Raw genomic sequence first — 22555 nt, forward strand, 5'->3', positions numbered from 1 at the left:
TCAGCTTTTCTTAGGTGCTGGCTGTCTCAGTACTAAAACCTTGTCTCTAGAAGGAACAGGAAGACCAATATCTTGTTGTGTTGTGTGGGTCAAGTGAAACGGGCCTGGTTCTGCTCCACTGTCACTAGCTAAAATCAACTCTTCAAATCTACACTGAGTGTGTCCCAGTGATTACGGCACAGTAAGGAACACGGGTGTGACCATGCGGTCCCGAGAAGCAGCAGGTCTAACAGCCCAGTGACCCGCTTGTTCAGCCCAGTTGCTCTGTGCACAGACATTCGTTGCCGTCGCCTTCACAGGTGCTAACAATTAGACCACGACTCCATACATACGGAGGAAAAGCAGTGTCGTGGACGGTGGGTGGTTCGTTTTCTTAGTTCTCTATCAAAAACATAGGGAGATGCTTATATATAAATAGGCTACTAGGAAATGCTGCCATCATGTTAGCAGCAGCTAATACCATTCCACACGAACAGAAATCAAACATGTCTCTTTACCTTTGCCTGAATTCCAGTTTATTGACTTCTGCACATCCTGTCGAATTCAGCTTGAAAAGACATTTTATTATGTCAGGCTTTTTATTCCTAGTTGGAAGAAACTCATAGAGCAATAGTGGTTTTGGTTTTGTTTTTATTCTTGTCTTTGCTTAGTTAAATTACTTTATTAGCAAAGACGATTAAATATATCCACATAAACATTGTATTATGGTCATAAAAATATTTCAAACTCTATATATTTGTGTAACTGCAGTATCTGTGTTTTACATTAAAAGCGAGGGCATGCCCGGCTGTTGTGGCTCAGTTGGTTGGGCATCGTCCCATGCACCAAGAGGTCACTGGTTCAATTCTTGGTCAGGGCACATGCCTGGGTTGCCAGCTCAATCAATCCTCAGTAGGGAGCATGTAGGAGGCAGCCGATTGATATTTCTCTCTCATGGATGTTTCTATCTCTCTCTACCTCTCCCTTCCTCTTTCTCTAAAATCAATAAAAACATTTTTTTTTTTAAAGTGAGGGCTTTCGGCCTGACACTTGGCAAGTGCCAGCCTACAGGGCAGTGCAGGAGTTGAGAGCACAAGCTTGGGGCAGACTCTGCATTTGCATCCTGGCTGCCCCACTTACTAACTAGGTAACCCTGGGAAAGTTATCTAACCCAACTAAACATCAGTTGCTTCACTCACAGAATATGAACATTACATGGGATAAGCTGTAAAGCATTTCCCAGTGTCTGGTGTGTAGGAAGCACTGTAACATGCTACCTACTGTCGTCATAAGCAGCCTACCAATTCTTGAAAATTTGAGAGGTAATGATACCTAGTGCTAAGACCTGTTTATCAAGTGCTAATTATGCACCAGGCTTGTAACAATTGTTTATCAAGTGCTAATTATGCACCAGGCTTTACAATGCATTCTTTCCTACAACTCCATGAACTGGCTGCCATTATCACGCCCATTTCTGGAGGAAGAAATGGAGAGGTTACCTAGATTGGCCAAAGTCACAGAACCAATGATTGGTTAGTCTGAGGATGAAACCCAGTCTGAATAATTCCCAAGTCTTATCTCTCTGCTAAACTGGCTGCTGCAAATATAGCATAGGGCACCTTTGAAAGATCCTCACACTAGTATGTATTATTCTCTATGTTCCTGTCAACACTGCACAGTGGCATTCACAAACCGGAGTCCCCTGACCCTAGAACATCTGTTCATTTGCAGTTGAAGATGGCCAAGAAGCCCTTCATGCACAGTTTGTTAGGCACCCTGACAAGATCAGCTCATGCAACCACTTTCACTTCGACCTGCAAAAGTCTTTAATTTGAAGGCATTCAAAGCTCCATGTGCACAGACTCATTATTCCAGCTTTGGAATAGAGCATCTGTCCAAGCCTACAGATGGAGAAGCCAAAGGCCAAGGTGAGATAACGTGGAGACAGAGGGAGGAAGCCGGTCATCCCCCTGGCAGGCCAGCATGTCAGGAACAGAACAGAGTGCATCCAGCGCTGTGTCCATTGCACCAGGCTGCTTATTAGTGTTGGTCTGACAGCCAAACTGCTACCTAGCTCCACTTTTAACCTAAATTGTACGTAATTAGGAGCACTTTGCTCAAGTTCCTTGTTGGAAGGGTGGGATTTGCCCACCTGGGGGAACCCTCACACATAAGATTACCCCCTTCTGTTTTCACTTGCAGATATACCATGATGTTTCTAATTCTTCTATTTCCAGGGGATAGGGTGAGTTTGGCGTGGGGGTTAGCAGGCATACCAGGGGAGAGGGTTAGGACCGTGGTCGGCAAACCGCGACTCGTGAGCCACATGTGGCTCTTTGGCCCCTTGAGTGTGGCTCTTCCACAAAATACCACGGCCTGGGCGAGTCTATTTTGAAGAAGTGGCGTTAGAAGAAGTTTAAGTTTAAAAAATTTGGCTCTCAAAAGAAATTTCAATCGTTGTACTGTTGATATTTGGCTCTGTTGACTAATGAGTTTGCCGACCACTGGGTTAGGACATGTCAACCAGCTGACCTGGCATCGGTGTGCTAGTTAAACGAGCCCTGAATGAAAGGCATTAATGCAAATATTTTGCACATTATTAACTCTAATAATGCTGCCATTGTGTAGTAGCCACGGTGGACAACCAAAATGGCACTTTTCATTATAAATGCCTTGGGTCTTTCTCTGAAAATCATCACGAAGACAGACATTCCTTAGAAGTGAGACTAAAAATATGAGCAGACTTGTGCCTTGTTAACTGCCTCATCATTAACAACAACAACAACAACAAAATGTTGGTATCCCAGGGCTACCCCGTTCAGTCCTTACAAATGCTGGCAACATCCTCCTCTAGAACTCACCACTCCTTTTATCCTTATAACAACACTTACACTTCCATGGTAATAGTTAAGACATCATTGTAAAAAAAGAATGTTTTAGACAAAAAAACAATACTTATGCAAGTCTTCGTTGGTTATGTAAGTGAAAAAACATCCTAATTCGGAACAAGCATTACTTATCACCCTACCCAATGCTCGCAGAGGTAGTGTGGAGTTTGGGAAAGCATGCGATTTTAGACCCAGCTCTACCATTTGCTAACTGAGTGACTTTGAGCAAATCACTTGACCTCTCTGACCCTCAGTTCCTCTTCTATAAAACAACATCAACCATAAAGCCGCTTTGTCTACTTTATCGGTTTTTGAAGAAGATCAAAGGAGATTACAAATGTAAAGCTCTCTGGAAGCACTGTACAAATGTTACTATTGATTTTTACTCTGCGAAAAATAAATACAGTGCCATCCAGATTGGCTTGGGAATGACTCGGCCAAGTAGTTGTTGGTAGTAGTCGGTCAGTCTTCAAGAAGTGGACGGCTCCTGGGAAACGGAAGGACTTTAAACTTGCAAGTCTTAGGCCAGTGTGACAGTTTAGCTGTGCAAGCTGGCAAGAGCCTCTTATATTCTGAGCTCCTGTAGTGCCGATATTGGCTACATGAAATCACTGTTTGCTTATTTACCAGACTTTATTTGGAAAGAGTTAACAAACTAGTGGCCTGGCAGAGTGGCTAGGGTTTAGAGCGCTATGGCTATCCACCAGAGAGAGCAGCGTTTCATGTATTGTTCTGTTACCTCTCCCTGGGGATGCAACAGATGGAACAACATCAGGAACCCAAGACGAACCTGTCAGTTGATGCCTTTAAGCTTCAGGAGAACTCACGATTAAAAGAAGGTAGAGTATCTACTTAGAGGAAAGAGGAATAGTGCATAGAGTAGACCTTCTTTTGTTTTGATATCGTTGTATTTAACCCAGTTATTAATGAACTGGACAGGAACACATGAAAGGCTGAATATGATAGGCATGCCCAGTGAGGTCGGGGTGACAAAAGGAAGAGAATTACCTGTCAGTCACACCTGGGAGCAGGTCATTGGCCAAAATAGGCGTGGCCACTGCAAAGGCGTGGAATCTGAGATACATCAGCTCCTGAACAAAGGCATTCCCTCCCTTCTCTCTGGCTGCTTGCATCTGATTCTTGGTTTGTGGGGCTCTCTCACTCTGCACTCCCCGACGTGGCCCACAGCTAGGTGGACCCCACACACACAGACTAATGGACTGCAACTAGCCTGATGCTGTGCCGGACCCGGCTCCATCAATGGAACAGAAACTCTGGACACTGGCTTTGCTTTTAGCTCTGCTGAATTCCCAGCTGCATCTTTCCCAGGACTGGTTTAAGGGAAATGGAACTTTTGAAACCGAGCAATGTAATTCCATGCAAATACAGCTTTCTACCAAATCTCATTTCCTTTGGGGACCTCTGGAAATGCTTATTTCAGTGGCACCCCAAGAACCCGACTCTCTTGCCGAAACCAGTTTGCCTCAGTGGATAGAGCGTCGGCCTGCGGACTCAAGGGTCCCAGGTTCGATTCTGGTAAAGGGCATGTACCTTGGTTGCGGGCACATCCCCAGTAGGGGGTGTGCAAGAGGCAGCTGATCGATGTTTCTCTCTCATCGATGTTTCTAACTCTCTATCCCTCTCTCTTCCTCTCTGTAAAAAAAAAAAAAAAAAAAATCAATAAAAGAACCCAACTCCCACTGGCAACGGAGAAGGGAAATCCATGCAATTCTCCAATAACAGTTGCATCGCTAATGCTATCTGGAGATCCCTCACCACCGTGGTCGGCAAACTGCGGCTCGAGAGCCACATGCGGCTCTTTGGCCCCTTGGGTGTGGCTCTTCCACAAAATACCACGGCCTGCGCGAGTCTATTTTGAAGAAGTGGCGTTAGAAGAAGCTTAAAAAATTTGGCTCTCAAAAGAAATTTCAATTGTTGTACTGTTGATATTTGGCTCTGTTGACTAATGGGTTTGCCGCCCACTGCCTCACCATATAGGAGGGATTGCATCCTGGTAGGCAGTAGGCACTTAAGAAAATTAGTTGAAAGAATATTATGGCTAGTAAAAATAATTGAATAACTTTATTATGGGGCTTTACATTCCCGTTTATTATATTTTTTTAATCCTTCCGTGTCAACTCGAGTTTGGCAAATCCCAGGATGAGTAATTGTGCATCTCAGAATAGTTAGGTAATACACAGACCAGACCCTCAGTCAGGCAGAGGAAGATGTGTTTTGGCAAGAACTGGCGAAGAGATAAAGTATTTGATTATTGTTGTTGATAGTTCCCAAGGAGAAAGTAAACAAGCAGCAGAAATAAATCAAACACTTTTGTCTTTGTTTAGGCAAATATTTCCAACTACAGCCTGGTGATGGAGTCTGATGCGGGAACCTTCTTACCCTCTGGGCTGCAATTCACTGGCAGCGAAAAGGCCAGAGCCATCATGAAGGAGGTCATGAGACTGCTGAAGCCCATCAATGTCACACAGGTCTTCGGTGCTGGCGAAGGGACAGACATTAACTTCTGGATCCAAGCTGGAGTGCCTGGTAAGACCAAGTGATAAAGGTGGGGTTCCTTAGATACTGCTATATCTATTCTTACACACCACAATGGATACAGATAGGCCATTAAATGCATGGCCTAAGCTTTTTGTCTATAAGGTATAATCTGATCATTTCCAAACTTGGGATAATAATACTCATTTGTATTTGTTTACCCATATGTCTTCTCTTTCTAAGTTATAAGTTTCTCACTGCCAGAGATTATGACTTAATGATTCTGGAATTAGGCCTAGAAATCTCTCTCTCTCTCTCCTCTCTTCAATATGTATCTTTTGTGATTGTGGTAAAAGTGATTTCACAATCAAAATTTGAGAAATGGAATAGAAAACAATTATTACTACTAATATACTTCTAGCTCTAGTCCTGTGCTAGGAAATCTTCTCTGACCCAAATAATTCCTTGCCCAAATACAATGGTTTCTGAAATTTTACCATTAGAGATTTCTTCTTTGAGAGTAGGATATTTCTTGCTAATCTTTTTTTTTTTCTAGTGTAGCATATTTCAACCAGTGTGCCACAATAATTTTTAAAACATACTATTTAGTCAGGGGCAAGGACCTCTTTTCCCTTAGAATGTCAAATAAATAAAAAATGACAACAGGCAACACAATAATAGCCATCTGATGTGAATGAATCAAAATTATACCTATTTTTGTCCGATTGGCAAAAAATATATTTTTGGTATGCCGCAGAATTTTATTAATTAGTTTATGTGTGCCATGAGATGAAAAAGGTTGAAAATTGTTGTTCTAATGCAAAGACTCATGTAAGAGGTTGAACAGAAACTACCCTGATCAGTGACTTATCAGATTGATCGTTTAAAAAAAAAGTCCTGGGCAGGGATGAAATTATGTAGCAGGAGTAGGCCTGAGGAGGTTATAGGACTAGAAAGTGGAACAATCTTAAAGACAAATATATACTACTTCACAAATTTGCCCTACACTGGCCATAGGAAGGGTTATTGATGATGTTAAGTATCTCTGACCTGAGGTTGTTCCCTTAACACCATTATATACATAACCAAAAACATTGCAAATTATTCTGTATTTGTATTATCAAGTTGTAAGTTCAGCTTTTTAAATAGTTTTAACATTACTGTTTCCAGAACCATTTCTGTGGCTACAAAACATTTCACAGGTTAAAACAAACAAAAGTGTCTCTCTATCCACCCACTCCAGCTTTTTTCCTTCAGCCTGCAAAGTAAATTCCACCAACAGCATACTGCATGGATTTGCAATATTTAAAAAATACATTTTTGAAATATTGTAGATTTTTAAAGCGTATCTTAGATTTTAAGGTTTATAAAAATCTTTCATAATTAAAGGTAGAAGGAGCTATCCTTTACTCTAATACCCAAATTCTCTCCAGTGGTTTTTGTATGGTTTTTCTTTTGATTTGTTTTTTTTGCTGCAAAAAGCGTTATTGTTTCATTTGGCCCAATGCATGGGAGAGGGCTCCAGGGTGGTTAAAGAATGGCTAGTAGTTTCGGGAAGAGGCTCAGGTAAAAGCCAGGCCCCAGGGGTGCAGAGGGGCCCCTCAAAGGCCTGGGGGCTCCACAGGCTCCTAGTGGTGCTGGAGGGTGAGCCCAGCCTGGGGCCGGCCGCCTGCGGAGGGGAGTCAGGTGTGGCCCCTCTTCTTGATGAGCTGCACCTCCTGGCCCCAGAAGTGGTTCTGCAGGAAGTCCCGGAGCTGAGGGCCTGCGGGGAGACCCAGGGCCTGCAGCTCCCCACGGCCTGGGTCAGGCCCCTCTCCCAGGCCCGGCGGCTCCATGGCCCTGCATGTGGCCCCCGCACTGGGGAGGCCTCGGCACGGCCTGGAGGAGGACGCCCCGCTGGTGTCCATCTCTCAGAGGCTCCGCGCCCGCAGCTGCTCCTCCGCCAACTCGCGGGGCGGCCCGCGCCCTCGGAGCCGCACGTCGCGGTGGAGACGAAGCCCCGAGAGAGGTGGGTGCGGGCCCAGAGGCCGCTGCCAGGCGGGGGGTCATTCTGGTGGATGGGGAGCTCCTGGGGGTTCGGCAATGAGGGGTGAAGGTGGGAACCCGGGGTGCGGGCTGGGCCCGCAGGTGGTGGTGCAGGTGGAGATGGATGAGAGCAGGAGGGGCGGAGGCTGGAGGCAGGGGGTCCCTGGGGCTGTGCCCCCAAACACTGTGGAAGCGGGAGGCAGAGCCGGGCCGCCGAGGGCACTGCTGGTTTTGGTATGTTTTAACTATATTTTGAAATATCTTAAAACAACATTTCCATTTACTGTACTGTGCATCGGTGTAGCCGTGGTCGGCAAACTGCGGCTTGTGAGCCACATGCGGCTCTTTGGCCCCTTGAGTGTGGCTCTTCCACAAAATACCACGGCCTGGGCGAGTCTATTTTGAAGAAGTGGCGTTAGAAGAAGTTTAAGTTTAAAAAATTGGGCTCTCAAAAGAAATTTCAATCATCGTACTGTTGATATTTGGCTCTGTTGACTAATGAGTTTGCCGACCACTGGTGTAGGGGAAAGGAGTTTGCCCTTTAAGTTGTATAGATTGATTTTTTTTTTTACTTTAGGTTTTTCCTGATCCTTAAATTTTTCAGTAGGAATCTTTTTAAAATTTGAGAAAAGCTACCGAATAAGTTTGCCGGGTGGTAGATGTGAGAAAAAGACAGATTGTGGGTGAATTAGAGTGGAGACTGGGGGTGTTTCAAGGGGAGGGGAGGGACTGAAAGGGAAGACGGGAGTAGAACAGAAACACATGTGCTCCCTCCTCCCAGGTGCAGTAGTTCCCCCTCATCCCAAGGGGATGCATACCAAGATCTCCAGTATATGCCTGAAACCGCAAATGTGTATATACTATTTATGTTATGTTATTATACTACGTATGTTACTTCCTAGACATATGTACCCATGATAGAGTTTAATTTGTAAATTAGGCACAATAAGAGATTAACAACAATAACTAATAAGCCCTGGCTGGTGTTGCTGAGTGGTTAGAGTGTCGGCCCAGGTACTGGCGGTCACGGTTTGATTCCGGTCAAGGGCACCTACCTGGGTTGCATGTTCACTCCCTGCCCCTGGGTCGGGGTGAGTGCGGGAGGCAACCAGTCGATTTGTCCCTCTCACATTGATGTTTCTCTCTCTCTCTCTCTCTCTCTCTCTCTCTCTCTCTCTCTCTCTCTGTCTCTCTCTCTCTCTCTCTCTCTCTTTCTCTCTTTCTCTCTTTCTCTCTCCCTCTCCCTCTCTCCCTCTCTCCCTCTCTCTCTCTCTCTTTCTTCCCCTCTCTCCCTCTCTCTCTCCCTCTCCCCCCTCCCTCCCTTCCTTCCTTCCACTCTCTCTGAAAAGCAATGGAAAAAATATCCTCAGGTGAGGATTAATAAAACAAAACAAACAACTAATAATAAAATAGAAGAATTATAACAATATAACGTATTAAAATTATATGAATGTGGTCTCTCTCTCTGTCTGATAACTGCTCTAATAATCGAGGTGATTATTAAGTGACTAACAGGCAGGTGCCATTTACAGTGTGGATATGCTGGACAAAGGGATGATTCATGTCCCAGCCAGATGGTGTGAGATTTTATCATGCTACTCAGAACAGCACACAATTTACAACTTATGAATTGTTTATTTCAGGAATTTTTCATTTAATATTCTCCAACCACAGCAGGTAACTGAAACCATGGAAAATGAAACCTCAGATTAAAAGAGACTACTGTATGTCTTGCTTTTGCTGCACTGAGTAATTGAGAATTGGCTCTAGCTTCATTCTTTCCATGTAGATATTCCATAAGAACGGAATATCTGTTTGGAATTAATAATCAGTTGATTTGATTGCATTCACAAAGGTAAAGAGGCCTTTCCCTCTTAGCTCAGGGAGTGGAGAATTTGAGCCCCATCATCATTGCTTAAGAATTAATACAAATTACAACTTATTGAGCCTCTCCTAATTATCGGACACTCACACTTTTGCAGACACTGTCTTTTTTATCTGTACAGTCATCCTTAGGGATCATGGTGATTATCCCTGTTTTGCAGATAAAGAAACAGACTCGGGGGGACTAAATGACGTGCCCAAGGTTATCTTGCTCTACATGCAGATGCCACCCTGAGAACAGGCCACTCTGGTTTCAAGGCTGGTGGCCGTTTTCCCACAGTATACAGCACAGGGGAGTCTGGAATGCTGAGCGAGTCTTCCAGATCTATGGCAGTGTCTGAAATGTTTATCTTACTTGGTTCTTGCTTATGCAAAGGATTTCAGTGCATTCCTGCTCCAGAATAACTTACCCCTGGGGAAAGGAGTTTGTTATTGTAAATAACTACTGACTTCTTCTTCTCACGTCCTTTGTTCTACCCTCTCTCTACCTCTGCCAATCAGGCAGGTTTACATAAAGGCGGTGGTTCATTTAGACTGCAACTAATATTTCCTGGAATTTTATTTTTCTTTAGAGTATTGTAAGATGGAACCAAATTATTGCTGTTTTCCACTATTATTCTTGAGCTATCTTTTGATATTTCAAGTTCAGGCTATTCCTGAAAGAAATAATGAAACCACTTAAGTTATAACTCTTGTTACCTATTGAAAATTTCAGGAACTTTAGAAAAAAAAAAGATAAACCTAGTTCAGTGGTCGGCAAACTCTTTAGTCAACAGAGCAGCAAACCGCGGCTCACGAGCCGCATGTGGCTCGCGAGCTGCAGTTTGCCGACCACTGACCTAGTTAATCTGATGAAAGAAAATAAAAATATACCAATTGTGTACCCTGTATTCTTGAAGAGACAGCAAATTATAATGAATTAAACATAAAGATAGGATTCAAAATACTAATTAAGTTATAATTTCAATAATTGCTCACCTAACAGTGGAAAATTAATGAGAAATAATACTTTCAAACTCTATCCTTTTTTTCTCCTTTATTTTTCTCTTCTTTTTTCCATTGACTCAATAAATATTTATTGAGTCCCTACCATGTGCCTGACCTATCAAATTTCTGCAGTCTGAAAGCTGAGCCCTAATTTTTTAATGTTCCACATATACTCAATATCAAAATGCTAATTAAGAGCACAGAATTAAAACTCAACATGATTTTTATTAATTATCAAAGACAAATAGATCAATTTATGAAAAGATCATCTTTGGAGAGGAAATATGATGTCTTTCAACTATCTAGATGATGTCCATAATGGAATACATATTAAGGCTCTGTGGGGGAAAATTTTTTTAAGAAGTATCTCAGATGTATTTTCCATATTAACTCTCTATTCCAGATCTCTTTATGTTATTTTGAAAGATCTTAAAACAACATTTCTATTTACAGTACTGTGCATCAGTGTAGGGGAAAGGAGTTTGCCCTTTAAGTTGTATAGATTGATTTTACAGCCTCCTCCCATTTTCACCTCCTTTCATACTCCTTCCTATTCTTCCTCTCTAAATCCTAGATGCTCTTTATTCATCAGTGTTTCTGAATTCATTCTTAACAACCGATGGAGCTCTGTTGTTCTTCTAAATTTCTAAGACACTTCTAGAGGCTAAAACACTTCTGATAGCCCTTGAATTACACATCAACATTTTTCTTGGATTAGTAGAAGTTTATGTGCATTCTGCTTCCCATCCCCAGTGATCAATTCTTTTGAGGTTAAGGTCAATGGTTTCTATTTATTTGCCTCCTCTGTGTAGCTTAGTTTAATTTTGGAAACATTTAAATTCTTGTAAGTCTGACATGAGAGAAGAGACTAAAACATAGAAATAATTATTTTATCAACAAGCTTTGGGTCCCTCAGATTAAGAGTGTGGAGGAAATAAAGGATGCTGATAAAAGAGACATAAAGATAGAAAAACTATTGGAACAATGATATAAATTAGGGAGGCTAGACCAATTAGGATTTTTTTTAAGGAGTAAATGCTGACAGATGTTGAATATCTTCTAGTACTTTAATGATTCTCATACATAAAATGGTAAACAATTATTCCCTGATGCTTTCAAAGACAATACAAGAGCATGACTTAAAGCAGTCTAAGAAGTATTTAGGCTAGTCTCTATTCACTCAGGTAGTGGAGAGACTTAAAATCTTAAAATTTTGCCTCATTCTTCAATTATGAGCTCCAGGTTAGAATGAGAAGAGTCTATTTCATTAGAATATGTCAGTAATGAGAAAAAAAACATCCATGGTTCTCAGAGGTCCTTAAATGCATCTTTCTTGAATATCTCCTTTCTAAAGAAACTCTTCCATAAAACATACATTAATGGAAGAAAATTAGATACGTACTTTCTTAATGTAACCTGAGAGAGTGCGCCGACCCATATTCCACATCTACCAATAAGTTTCTCCTGGGCTTCAGAATCTGAGAGTCAACCTTTTTCTGATATTGTTGGCATGTGGTAGAAATAGAGACCTTGAGTGTTTTCTGACTTCACAACTTCTAACTGCATGTGCTTTCTTAATTTTTCTAACCTCACTCATTTATTCTTAAGCATCCTTATTAATCATCTACTGTATGGCAAAGGGGAGTCAATAGTATAGGAGATAGACAAGATCCGTAGCCTCATAGACTATCCAATGGTCGGCAAACTCATTAGTCAACAGAGCCAAATATCAACAGTACGACGATTGAAATTTCTTTTGAGAGCAAAATTTTTTAAACTTAAACTTCTTCTAACGCCGCTTCTTCAAAATAGACTCGCCCAGGCCGTGATATTTTGTGGAAGAGCCACACTCAAGGGGCCAAAGAGCCGCATGTGGCTCGCGAGCCACAGTTTGCCGACCACGGGACTATGCAGTCTAGTGAATGAGACTTGATTATCTCATCTGCAATATGGGTGTTGTAGCCTACACGGCATCATTTCTACCAAGCATCCACAGGTGTTCCTCCTCCTCTGTTCCCTGTCTCATTGACTAGAAATTGCTTAATCATAGCATATAGAACCAGGTGGTCTGCAAGTCTTGGTCACTCCAAATTCCTTCTATTTCTTAAGCCTATTTCTCTCTCCCCACTCCATAGACCTTGTCTCCTTATCCCTGAGTCCTGCAGCAGCCTCCTCCTAACATTCTGCATTTTTAGTTCCCTTCCACCTAATTGGCTCACTGCTGCCACAGCAAACTTTCTAAATAGAAAATCAGTTTATCCGTTGGGATGCTTTGGAATGCAAAATAAAACAGCAGACCCAACTCAGAATGGCAGTAGGGGATTTTTTTTTTTTTTTTCAAAAGAACTCTGTAGTGGGAGGTTATAGAACGGGTAATTTAGTCATCAACCACCCAAGGCTGGTTCTTTACCTCATTCCCCTTACCATCCTTAGCATGTTGATTTCTGCCTTCAGGCTTGTTCTTAGTCCCGAGATGGCTGCACAAAAATTCTCACACATTGTGCAAAAGCAGAAGAAAGAATGTCCCCAGTGGATATTCTTTTTTAAGAGTGAAGAAATCTCCCCCAGGAGCTTCAAAGCAGATTTCTCCTCAGTCTCATTGGCCAAAATTGTGACACATGTCCATGGCTAAATCAGGCAATGGCAATGGGGGAGAATTACCAAGATGGGCTTATGTTGATCAAATTTTACAACCTGGGGATAGGGTAGGGCCCAGTCCCTACTGAAAAATGTAGCCTTTTGATGTATAAGAAAAATTGGGATTCTTTAGGAAGATCTGGATTTTCATTGGGTCAGCCACTAGGCCATTCAGCTGCATCTCTTCTTTTAAAAAAAAAATCCCTCACTATTTTTCTTTTGTCTCCAGAGTGCCATACCTTTAACTTAGCAAGGAATTCAAGGCTCTTCTTCTTCCATCCTCTGGCTAGTGTGCAGCCTCCTCTTTCATGGCCCTCCACTCCTTCCTCCTCATCTCTCATTCAAACGGGTCTAATCAAAATTCCTGGCACACCCTGTGTTCTCACACTAACTTGCTATTGGGCCTGTCCTATTCTGTGTTCTTCACCAGTTAATTCCTACTCATCCATGATTCAGCTTCTTGTTCCCCTCCTCTCACAAATCTTCTTTGATCTCTAGCAGTCTGGGTTAAGTGTCCTTGAGTATTCCCATAATGCCCTGTGCTCACCTCTCCTGATGGCACTTACTCTTTTCTTATCATTGTGATTGATTATGAAATTCCTCAGAATTCTTAGTGCCTGAGAAGAAGGGCCTGGCCCTTGAAAAAATGTCCATGAATCAAATGCTGAACCAGTAGGGTCTAAGTGTGTAGGAAGAGTATGATAATGGCAAGTTTGTAAACCGTAATGCCATAACCATAGTTATGATTACTTTATTAATAATTGCTTCATTGAGCTGTTCTCTTTCCTTACATGTTGAGTTGTTTTTAAATCATATTTTAATTTTTTTAATCTTTCCTGTAATAGTTCAGGCTCCATATTGAAGTAGCAAATATGAAGATTACTCTCACATAGTTTCCATCTTGCTTATTTTTGTCCAATACCTCATATGGCATTAAGCACAACCAAATTAAAATGTCCCATTTCTACATTTCCAAATGCCTTTCTTCTAAAATGTTCCAAGCAGGAAAGATCAGGACACAGGTAGGAGTGGTAGTACAAAGGAAATCGAAGGTTCAGCCTCTGGACCCAGGAATCACGTTTTCTAATCAAAAGATGGAATAGTGCAACCCAGCAGTCCTATGTCCCTGTAGTCCCTAATTAAACGTTGCCTCCTTTATGGTGAAAACACTCTGTGCCAGGGATGTTTGGAGAGATGGGTGCTGCATGGTGAGCAGACTTCACCCCACAATAAACATGCAAAGGGCACTCTCCAGTTTTCAACTGTAGCCCTCCCTTAAGTAGGCAGGCAATTTCATACAACTAACAAGCGTGTCTTGAGTGCTTACCATAAACCAGGCACTCTACACACTCAAGATAGGATATGAAAAAGACTTAACCAGGTCTCTGCCATGTGGAGTTTACATTGCAGTGGTGGAGGTTGGGTATCCTGTCCAAAGCATACCAGGCTCAGGCCCTGTAGTATGACGGTAGCCTCAAAGGAAAGAGCATTGTTTATTCTATTGGGCAATTAGTCATCCGCTGCTTTATGAAGTCTCTTTTATTGTTGCCTTAAACTGTGATTTAAAGCACACATTTCGCTTTACGTTTAATACACTTTGTATTTTACCTCCTTGATCTGGATTGAGGACCAAGAGAGTATTTTATTCATGCTTATATACCCACAACACTCAATACCTGGCACACAACAGGTATCCAGTAAATGTTTGCTGATTATAAGTATTGATTTGAAAATTAACACACACAAAAAGTAAAAAGGATGTTTTTGTTACAATATCAGGATAACACACACAGAATAACTGCAGGAGCTCATAGGATGGAAGACAGGAAAGCTCTATATTCAAATATATCAGAATGGAGGCGAGTGGTAGAGAAGGGCATTCCTGGTGACAGAAATAATATGATCAAAGTCAGGTGTCACCATTGGGGGTGGGCAGGAGAATTACTTCACTGGGTAGAAGACTCATCTTGGAGAGCAGTGGTTGGGAAGAATAGCTGACATTCTCTGGGGCAGATAAAAAAGAGCCGTAGCCCTAACCACTTTGGCTCAGTGGATAGAGCATTGGCCTGCGGACTGAGGGGTCCCAGGTTCAATTCCGGTCAAGGGCATGTACCTTGGTTGCGGGCACATCCCCAGTAGGAAGTGTGCAGGAGGCAGCTGATCGAAATTTCTCTCTCATCAATGTTTCTAACTATCCCTCTCCCTTCCTCTCTGTAAAAAATCAATTAAAAATATAAAGAATTATAAAAAAAAAAGAGCCATAAATTTAAGGTGGAAAGCTCTTGTAGTCAATGCAGAGTCAGTAGAACTCCAGCAGGAAAAGAACTTGATGAGAGCAGTGTTTTAGAAGGGAGTGCATGAAGCTCATGCCAGACGCTACCCCATCACACTCAAGAAGGCTCAAAGTGAGAGGACCTGGAGAGAAAGGGGGGCTTGAGAAAGTAGCATTTTGAAATAATTACTTTACAAAGTCAGAGGCTAACACTAAATTATTGCTTTATTTTCTGCACTATAAGAGTCAAAAAATACAATGACTTAATTTCTTTATCTACTATTTCCCATGCCTTCTAATAATGTAGCCTAAAGGGTTTCACATTTAGTTCTTCTGTTCCCCTTCCTATGCCTTTGATTTTCCATCCATTTCACTTAGTATTTTACAAATACTTTAATTGACTCCTTATGTAACACTTCATGCAACTATGTTATATATAAATTATGGAGGATACAAAAATAAAATATGGCCTCTTTTCCCCAGGAGCTCACAATCTAAGACTGTAATTCGGTTTACTTAATAATCACGGAAACAATAGGAAAGACTTCATCATGGAAAAGTGAATCAAGCTGCATTGAAATTTCTAAGAAAAACATCCAAAATTGCTTAAAAGTCAAAGGATGTCAAAATATGTTTCCTCCTGTCAGCTATGTGAACTTTGTCCATACCAACATTAAGTGACTAGAGAATGTAGAATTCAATATAACCTGTTTTATTAGATTATTTTAGAATATAGTTTTAAAAATAATTACAGAAAATTTTAAATATGTTCAAAAGTAGAGAGAATAGTCTTAATGAATTCTCATTTACTCATCAGTCAGCTTCAGGAATTTTCATTCATTGGCAGTTTTTTATTCTTCATTTTGTTTGTGTGATTTATCACATTAGTCAATTTGCAGATATTGAACCAACCTTGCCTCCAGGAATAAAGCCCACTTGATCATTTTTATGTATTGCTGAATTCGGTTTGATAATATTTTGTTGAAGATTTTTACAGCTATGTTCATCAAGGATATTGGCCTATAATTTTATTTCACTTTAGTGTTTTTATCTAGTTTGGGAATCTGGATAATGCTGGTCTTCTAAAATGAGCTTAGAATTCTTCTCTCCTCTTGAATTTTTTGGAATAGTTTGAGAAGGATAGGTATAGGTTCTTTGAATGTTTGGCAAAATTCACCTGTGAAGCCATCTGGTCCAGGACTTTTGTTTGTCAGAAGTTTTTTAATTACTGTTTTGATTTCGTTGGTTGATCAGTCTATTCAGATTTCGGTCTGTTCTCTTTCTTTTTGATTCATCTTTGAAGATTTTATGTTTCTAGGAATTTATACATTTCTTCTCATTGCCCAATTTGTTCATATATGTATTGTTCATAATGTATTTTAATAATCCTTTGTATTTCTCTAGTACCAATTGTTATTTCTCTTTTATTTGTGATTTTGAGTCTTTTTTTTTTTTCTTGGTGAGTCTTGTTAAGGGTTTATCAGTCTTGTTTCTCTTTTCAAAGAACCAGCTCTTTGGTTTATTGATCTTTTGTACTGTTTCTTTAGACACTATTTTGTTTATTTCCACTCCATTTCCTTTCTTCTACTTACCTTGGGTTTTATTGTTCTTTTCCTGGTTTCTTTAGGTGTAAGGGTACATGTTCATTTGAAATTTTTCTTGTTTCTTGAGGTAGACCTGTATTGCTATGCATTTCCCTCTTAGACTGTGTTTGCTGTGTCTCATAGATTTGGGGCTGGTGTGTTTTTATTTGCAGTTTTCTCAAGGTATCTTTTGATTTCTTCCTTGACTTCATTGGTAACTCATTCTTTGTTTATTAACATGTTATTTAGCCTCCATGTATTTGGTGATTTTTTTCTTGTAATTGATTTCTATATTTATACCATTGTGGTTGGAGAAGATGCTTGATATGATTTCAGTTTATTAAATTTACTGGGACTTGTTTTGTGTCTTAACATGTGATCTATCCTGGAAAATGTTCCATGTGCACTTGAAAAAAATGTATGATCTGCTTTACAGTGAAAACCTCTGAAAATACAATTAAATCCATATGGACTAGTGTTTCATTTAAGGTTGCTGTTTCATTGTTGATTTTCTGTTGGGAAGATCTATCCACTGATATTAATGGGGTGATAAAGTCCCCTACTATGACTGTATTACTATTGATTTTTCCCTTTATGTCTATCAATATTTATTTACATATTAAGATAAATAAATGTTTACAAGGGTTATATCCAGGATTAGATCTTATTGGATTGATCCCTTTATCATTGTGTGACATCTTCCTTTGTCTCTTATAGCCTTTGTTTTAAAGTCTGTGTTGTCTGATATAAGTACTGTTACCTAAGCTTTTTGTTTGTTTTCATTTTATATGAAATATTTTTTCCATCTCTTTACTTTCAGTCTGTATGTGTCTTTCAATCTGAAGTGCATCTCTTGTAGATAAGATATATATAAGTTTTGCTTTATCTTTTCAGCTACCCGATGTATTTTGATTGAAGCATTTAAGCCATTTAAATTTAAAGTGAAGTGATTATAATAAGTATGCATTTATTGCCATTTTATTATACACTAGAGGCCCGGTGCATGGATTTGTGTACTGGTTGGGTCCCTCGGTCTGGCCTGTGGGGATCGGGCCGAAACCAGTTCTGCGACATTCCCCGAGGGGTTCTGGATTGTGAGAGGGCGGTTCTCAGGTGACGCACCCTGGAATCGGGCTTCCTCCTCTCTGGTTCTGGGTGCGTTACCCAAGAACTGCCGCTGCCAAATGACCACAGCTCGGCAGCTCCTGCCCCCTGGTGATCAGTGCACATCATAGCTACTGGCCAGTCGGCCAGCTGGCCAGTCAGCTGGTCACTTAGACTGTTATATATATAGATACTTATGTTCCTCTGCTTTGCTTTCTTCTTTTTAAAGAAGTCCCTTTAACTTTTCTTATAACACATGTTTGGTTGTAGTAAACTCCTTTACCTTTTTTGTCTGAGAAGCTCTTTATGTCTCCTTCAATTTTAAATGATAGTTTTTCTGGGTTGAGTAGTTTTGGTTGTAGGTCTTTACTTTTAATCATTTTGAATATTTTGTGCCAATCCCCTGTGGCCTAAAATATTTCTGTTGATAAATCAGCTGACAGTCTTAAGGGACCTCCCTTGGAGGTAACAGTTTTCCTCTTGCTGCTTTTATGATCCTCTCTTTTTCTTTAACCTTTGCCACTGTAATTATGATATGTATTGGTTCGGTCCTCAAATATTATTCTAGTAGCTTTACATTTATTATCTTATAATTTCATAAGAACCTTTTGAAGTATACATTATTATTCTGTAACCAACTTTCAGATGAGGCACTTGGGGCCCAGGGAGTTTTCTTTCACTAAAGCTGTTAAGTGAAGAAGCCAAAATTAACATATTGGTCTGTTTTATTCCAATTTCTCATATAAGGTACTGTCCCTATCCTCAAGGAGTTAATGGAGGGTTTAAACAGAGAAAGAACAAAGTGCAATAGAACTTCAGGCAAGAGAGACATTAAACTGCCTGGGGCATCACAAAAGAGGTGTCATTTCACCTTATTTTCAAGAAAAAATAGAATTTTGTGGGAAGGAGGAGTTGTGCATTCCATGTAAGAAGATGGGGATAAGCAAAATTCCATAGGCAATAAAGTGCTGTAGGGCTTTTAAATAGGTTCTTTGGTGTGGCTTGACCATAGCTTAATTTAATAAAGGAAAATAGACCTAAACCTGAAAAGGTTCCCTGGGACCCAAACTGGGACCTGAAAACCATTCTGAGGGTTTGGGACAGTCAGAAATTTTTGAAAGTTTTAAACAGGAATGGGACATAATAGAGCTCAATCCCAGCCTTTGCACAGGCTCAATTTAACCCACTGCCTGCTCCTTTGAGAGATTCAAGACAAAACCCAACTTTACAGATCAACACATCTCAGGGATTGATCTGTGTTTTCTAGCAATTTATTGGTAAAATTTCTTTTTGTTGTTTTTCTACTTGAAACTTTGCCAAATTAAAATGTCCCCTTGAAGAGACATAGAGTAGTCCCATGAAACAGTACACCATGATTGGCAGTGGTTGCGCATACTAGAATTACTAGACATCAACAATAATGTCTGACTGTATTTGGACATATTCAATCTGCTTGTTGAACCTTCTTTAAGTCAAGTAAGTCTTAAAGTATTGTGAAGTAAAGTAAAGTTCATCAATTTTTTTATAAGCTCTGCTAAAAGATGCTTATCAATTTAATTACTTTAATAATCATGGGATAATGGAAACTACAGGAAAAACAACACAATTCAACAGATATTTGTAAAATTAAGTTTGGCTTGGGTAAGGACTTTTTATTATAGAAATGAGTTATATTTCAATTGTATACAATAGATTCTTTAGTTTGGGTAATTTCATTGGCTTAATATCCTCCCTTTGGTCAGTATTAAAGTTCAAAAATGACCATTTAACCTGATATTCTTATACATTCCCCTTTTTCTAACATAATGAATTGTCTCCGTTTTATCCCATATTATAAGAAAGTATGAGATTGCATAATTTATGGTACTAAGTTTTCTTTAGAATATGACATTTGCTGTCTTAATTGTCCTTCCTACTTATATAATTCACATATCTAATATGGTTGAGTTCCGTGAAATCTTTTAGTTATGATCTTCTGAAATCTGAGTGAACTGTTGCCTACGATAGGACTAATTATGAAGTGCATTCTCTGTATTCTTTCTTTTCTCATTTCTTTATTTTCCATAGTAATGGCTGAACTCATCTCCTGGCAAGTGAGAGAACAGAATTATGTGTAGAGATAGGGCATGGCCTTCATCAGCATCCCAAACCATTCAGTTATGGAAGGTTGAAACCTAGATGAAAATGTTTGCTGGATACATCTTTACAAATCCATATTTTTCTGAATAGTTCATTAATTATTGTTGATGTCATATTTAAGGAATGAGGGCATTCACAGATATTATTTTAATATATTTAGTCAGTGCTATAATACAAAGTGCAGTACAGAAATAGAGCCATTGTCTAGAGGGGTCAGTGATTTCACACTCACTAATCCTAACAGAGAATTTATATGAAATACCCTGATAATTGTAGTCACTTGGCATGTTAGCTTCAATTGCCCCACCATAAGCTTTAATTTTTCATTTTATGCTAGTGTAGACCCAGTCAAAGCCCGTATAAACCCAAGATATGTGTTTAGATTACCGTTGCGGTTCACACCCTTGACTGCACTTTAAAATCACTTGGGAGCTTTTAAAAATGTATCAACACTGGGGCCCCACTCCCAAATATTCAGATTTGATTGGTCTGGCTGCACAAGTTGCACAAGTCCAGAGAGCACCATTTGCTGAGAAAATATTCATCCCCCGGGTACCCCAACCTCCTGGAGCACAAGTCCATTGTACTCTATGTGAATGGTGCCTGCTATGCTTGTGCAGACTCTATAGGCTTAGAGACAGGGCCTAAGCACACCTGGTTTCAGAAGCTCCCCAGGTGATTTGAGGTGCAGGCATACTTCAGAGATATTGCAGGTCCGACTCCAGACCACTGCAGTAAAGTGAGGATCATAATAAAGTGAGTTGTAATTCTTTTACTGGTGGCGGGGTTGCCTTCAATTGTTAAAAAATGCAACATCTATGAAGCACAGTAAAGCAAAGCTCAATAAAGTGAGGTATGCTTGGCTTGTATAAAATAGCTTAGACATGAAGAGCCTGGGTTTAGGAGCCATGGAGAAAAGGATGCAAAAATCTCACTAGACTACTCTTTATCTTAGGAAAGCCGTTCAACCTCCTGGAGCCTCAATTTCTTCATAAATAAAATGACGATAATAATACCTACGTCATAAGATTATATTGAAGAAAAATAATGATAGTCTAAGTAAAATGCTTGGCACAAAGTTAAAGCTCAAGAAGCCGCTATTACTACTTCAGTTATTAAAGCAAGATTTCTGTATTCCTTCAGTTCAGATTCCTTCAGAACTAAATGACAGAAATCCAACTCAGATGACCTGAAGCAAAATTGGGGAATTTAGGCCAGCCACAAGGACATAGGGTTGGATTTGGTCTCACAGATTCTGGCATTTGAATGCTGCTAGGACACATATTCTATCTCTCTGGTGCTTATTCCAACTTCTTTCATGGTGCCTTTATTCTCTCAAGCCAGATGTCCCCTCAGATGCTAAACTATGACCATAGGTAGCTCAAGACATAGCCTTACAGCTTCTTAGCAAAGAAGAGCCAACTAATCCATCATATCCACTCATTTGGGAGACTGTGTAGTCCTTAAAATGGAAAGATAGGATAATGTGCCGAGGAACACAATAGCAGCCTTTATTTTCACTGTTGAGATCTCATTCAAAATATATAAAATACATAAACCCTGCTCCATCCTAGTATCTATCAGCAGATAAGGAAGGACGGTGGTAAGGTCCCAGAAGCAATGACGAAATATCCTGAATTTTAAACACCTAGTCTCTCTGCTTTTTATGATCTGTGCCTCATAATCCCCCCAAAGATGAGTTTAGGACAGTGATGGCGAACCTATGACGCGTGTCAGCACTGACGGGCGTAGCCATTTCTGATGACACGCGGCCGCTGAGGCGGCCGCATGCCGAGGATGAAACATTTGCGAAATAATGTTTTTTCCTCAAAGCGACACACTACCCGAGTTATGCTCAGTTTTTTGGCGAAGTTTGACACACCAAGCTCAAAAGGTTGCCCATCACTGGTTTAGGATAACACAAGTATTCCTTAGCCTCTCTGGTCCAGTTTACCTGAGACAGTCAGGTGGACAGGCATATGAGGGGTTGGATAAGTTCATGCCACACTTCCAGCAATCTGCATTATCTAATACCTCCCACTCCCACTCCATAGTCTCTTCTTACCTATACAAGTGGGGAAACTTAGCAGAACTACTTATACTCTCTCCAGCTTATTAAGTTATATGACACACTCCACAGCTACTCTACTGTGTCTGTTATCCAAGAATAAGACTGAGAAAGAGCAATCACCAAAGGCCCAGAGACACCCGTTAACATCTGTATTGTTCTAGCCACCTACCTAACACCTGTGGTGGAGAGGCAGCAACTGTCCTAAAAGAGGAACAGGATTCATCGCTTTGTACCAATGTGCTTTTGACAAGTCATTTCACTGCTTGGAGCTTCAGTTTCCTGATCTGTAAAATGAGGGCAATAGTGTTTCACTGGACTGTTGTGAGAATTGAATGTATTTGATAAGTGACAATGTATTCAAAAGTTAATTACACTCTTCACAGTTGATCTCCAGTAAGTGGTTTCAGGTTGTGGAGAATAGCTTTATATTTAAAAATTATAAAGCTATTTAAATAGGTGGATGTGCTGAAGAGGGTGTGCTATGAACATG

At 40.4% G+C, this 22555-nt stretch overlaps 1 protein-coding gene across 2 annotated transcripts in view; it reads left to right on the plus strand.

Moving 5' to 3' along the window:
• Positions 1-22555, plus strand: part of CPQ (carboxypeptidase Q) — a 372988-nt gene that overhangs the window by 303077 nt on the left and 47356 nt on the right. For both annotated transcript variants that reach the window (XM_079796014.1, XM_079796013.1), the window contains exon 7: positions 5213-5414. In XM_079796014.1, coding sequence (XP_079652140.1) covers positions 5213-5414 — 202 coding nt within the window. The remainder of the gene's footprint in view (positions 1-5212; positions 5415-22555) is intronic.

The sequence above is a fragment of the Cnephaeus nilssonii genome (genome assembly GCF_951640355.1).
Source record: "Cnephaeus nilssonii genome assembly, chromosome: 18".
NCBI lineage: Eukaryota > Metazoa > Chordata > Mammalia > Chiroptera > Vespertilionidae > Cnephaeus > Cnephaeus nilssonii.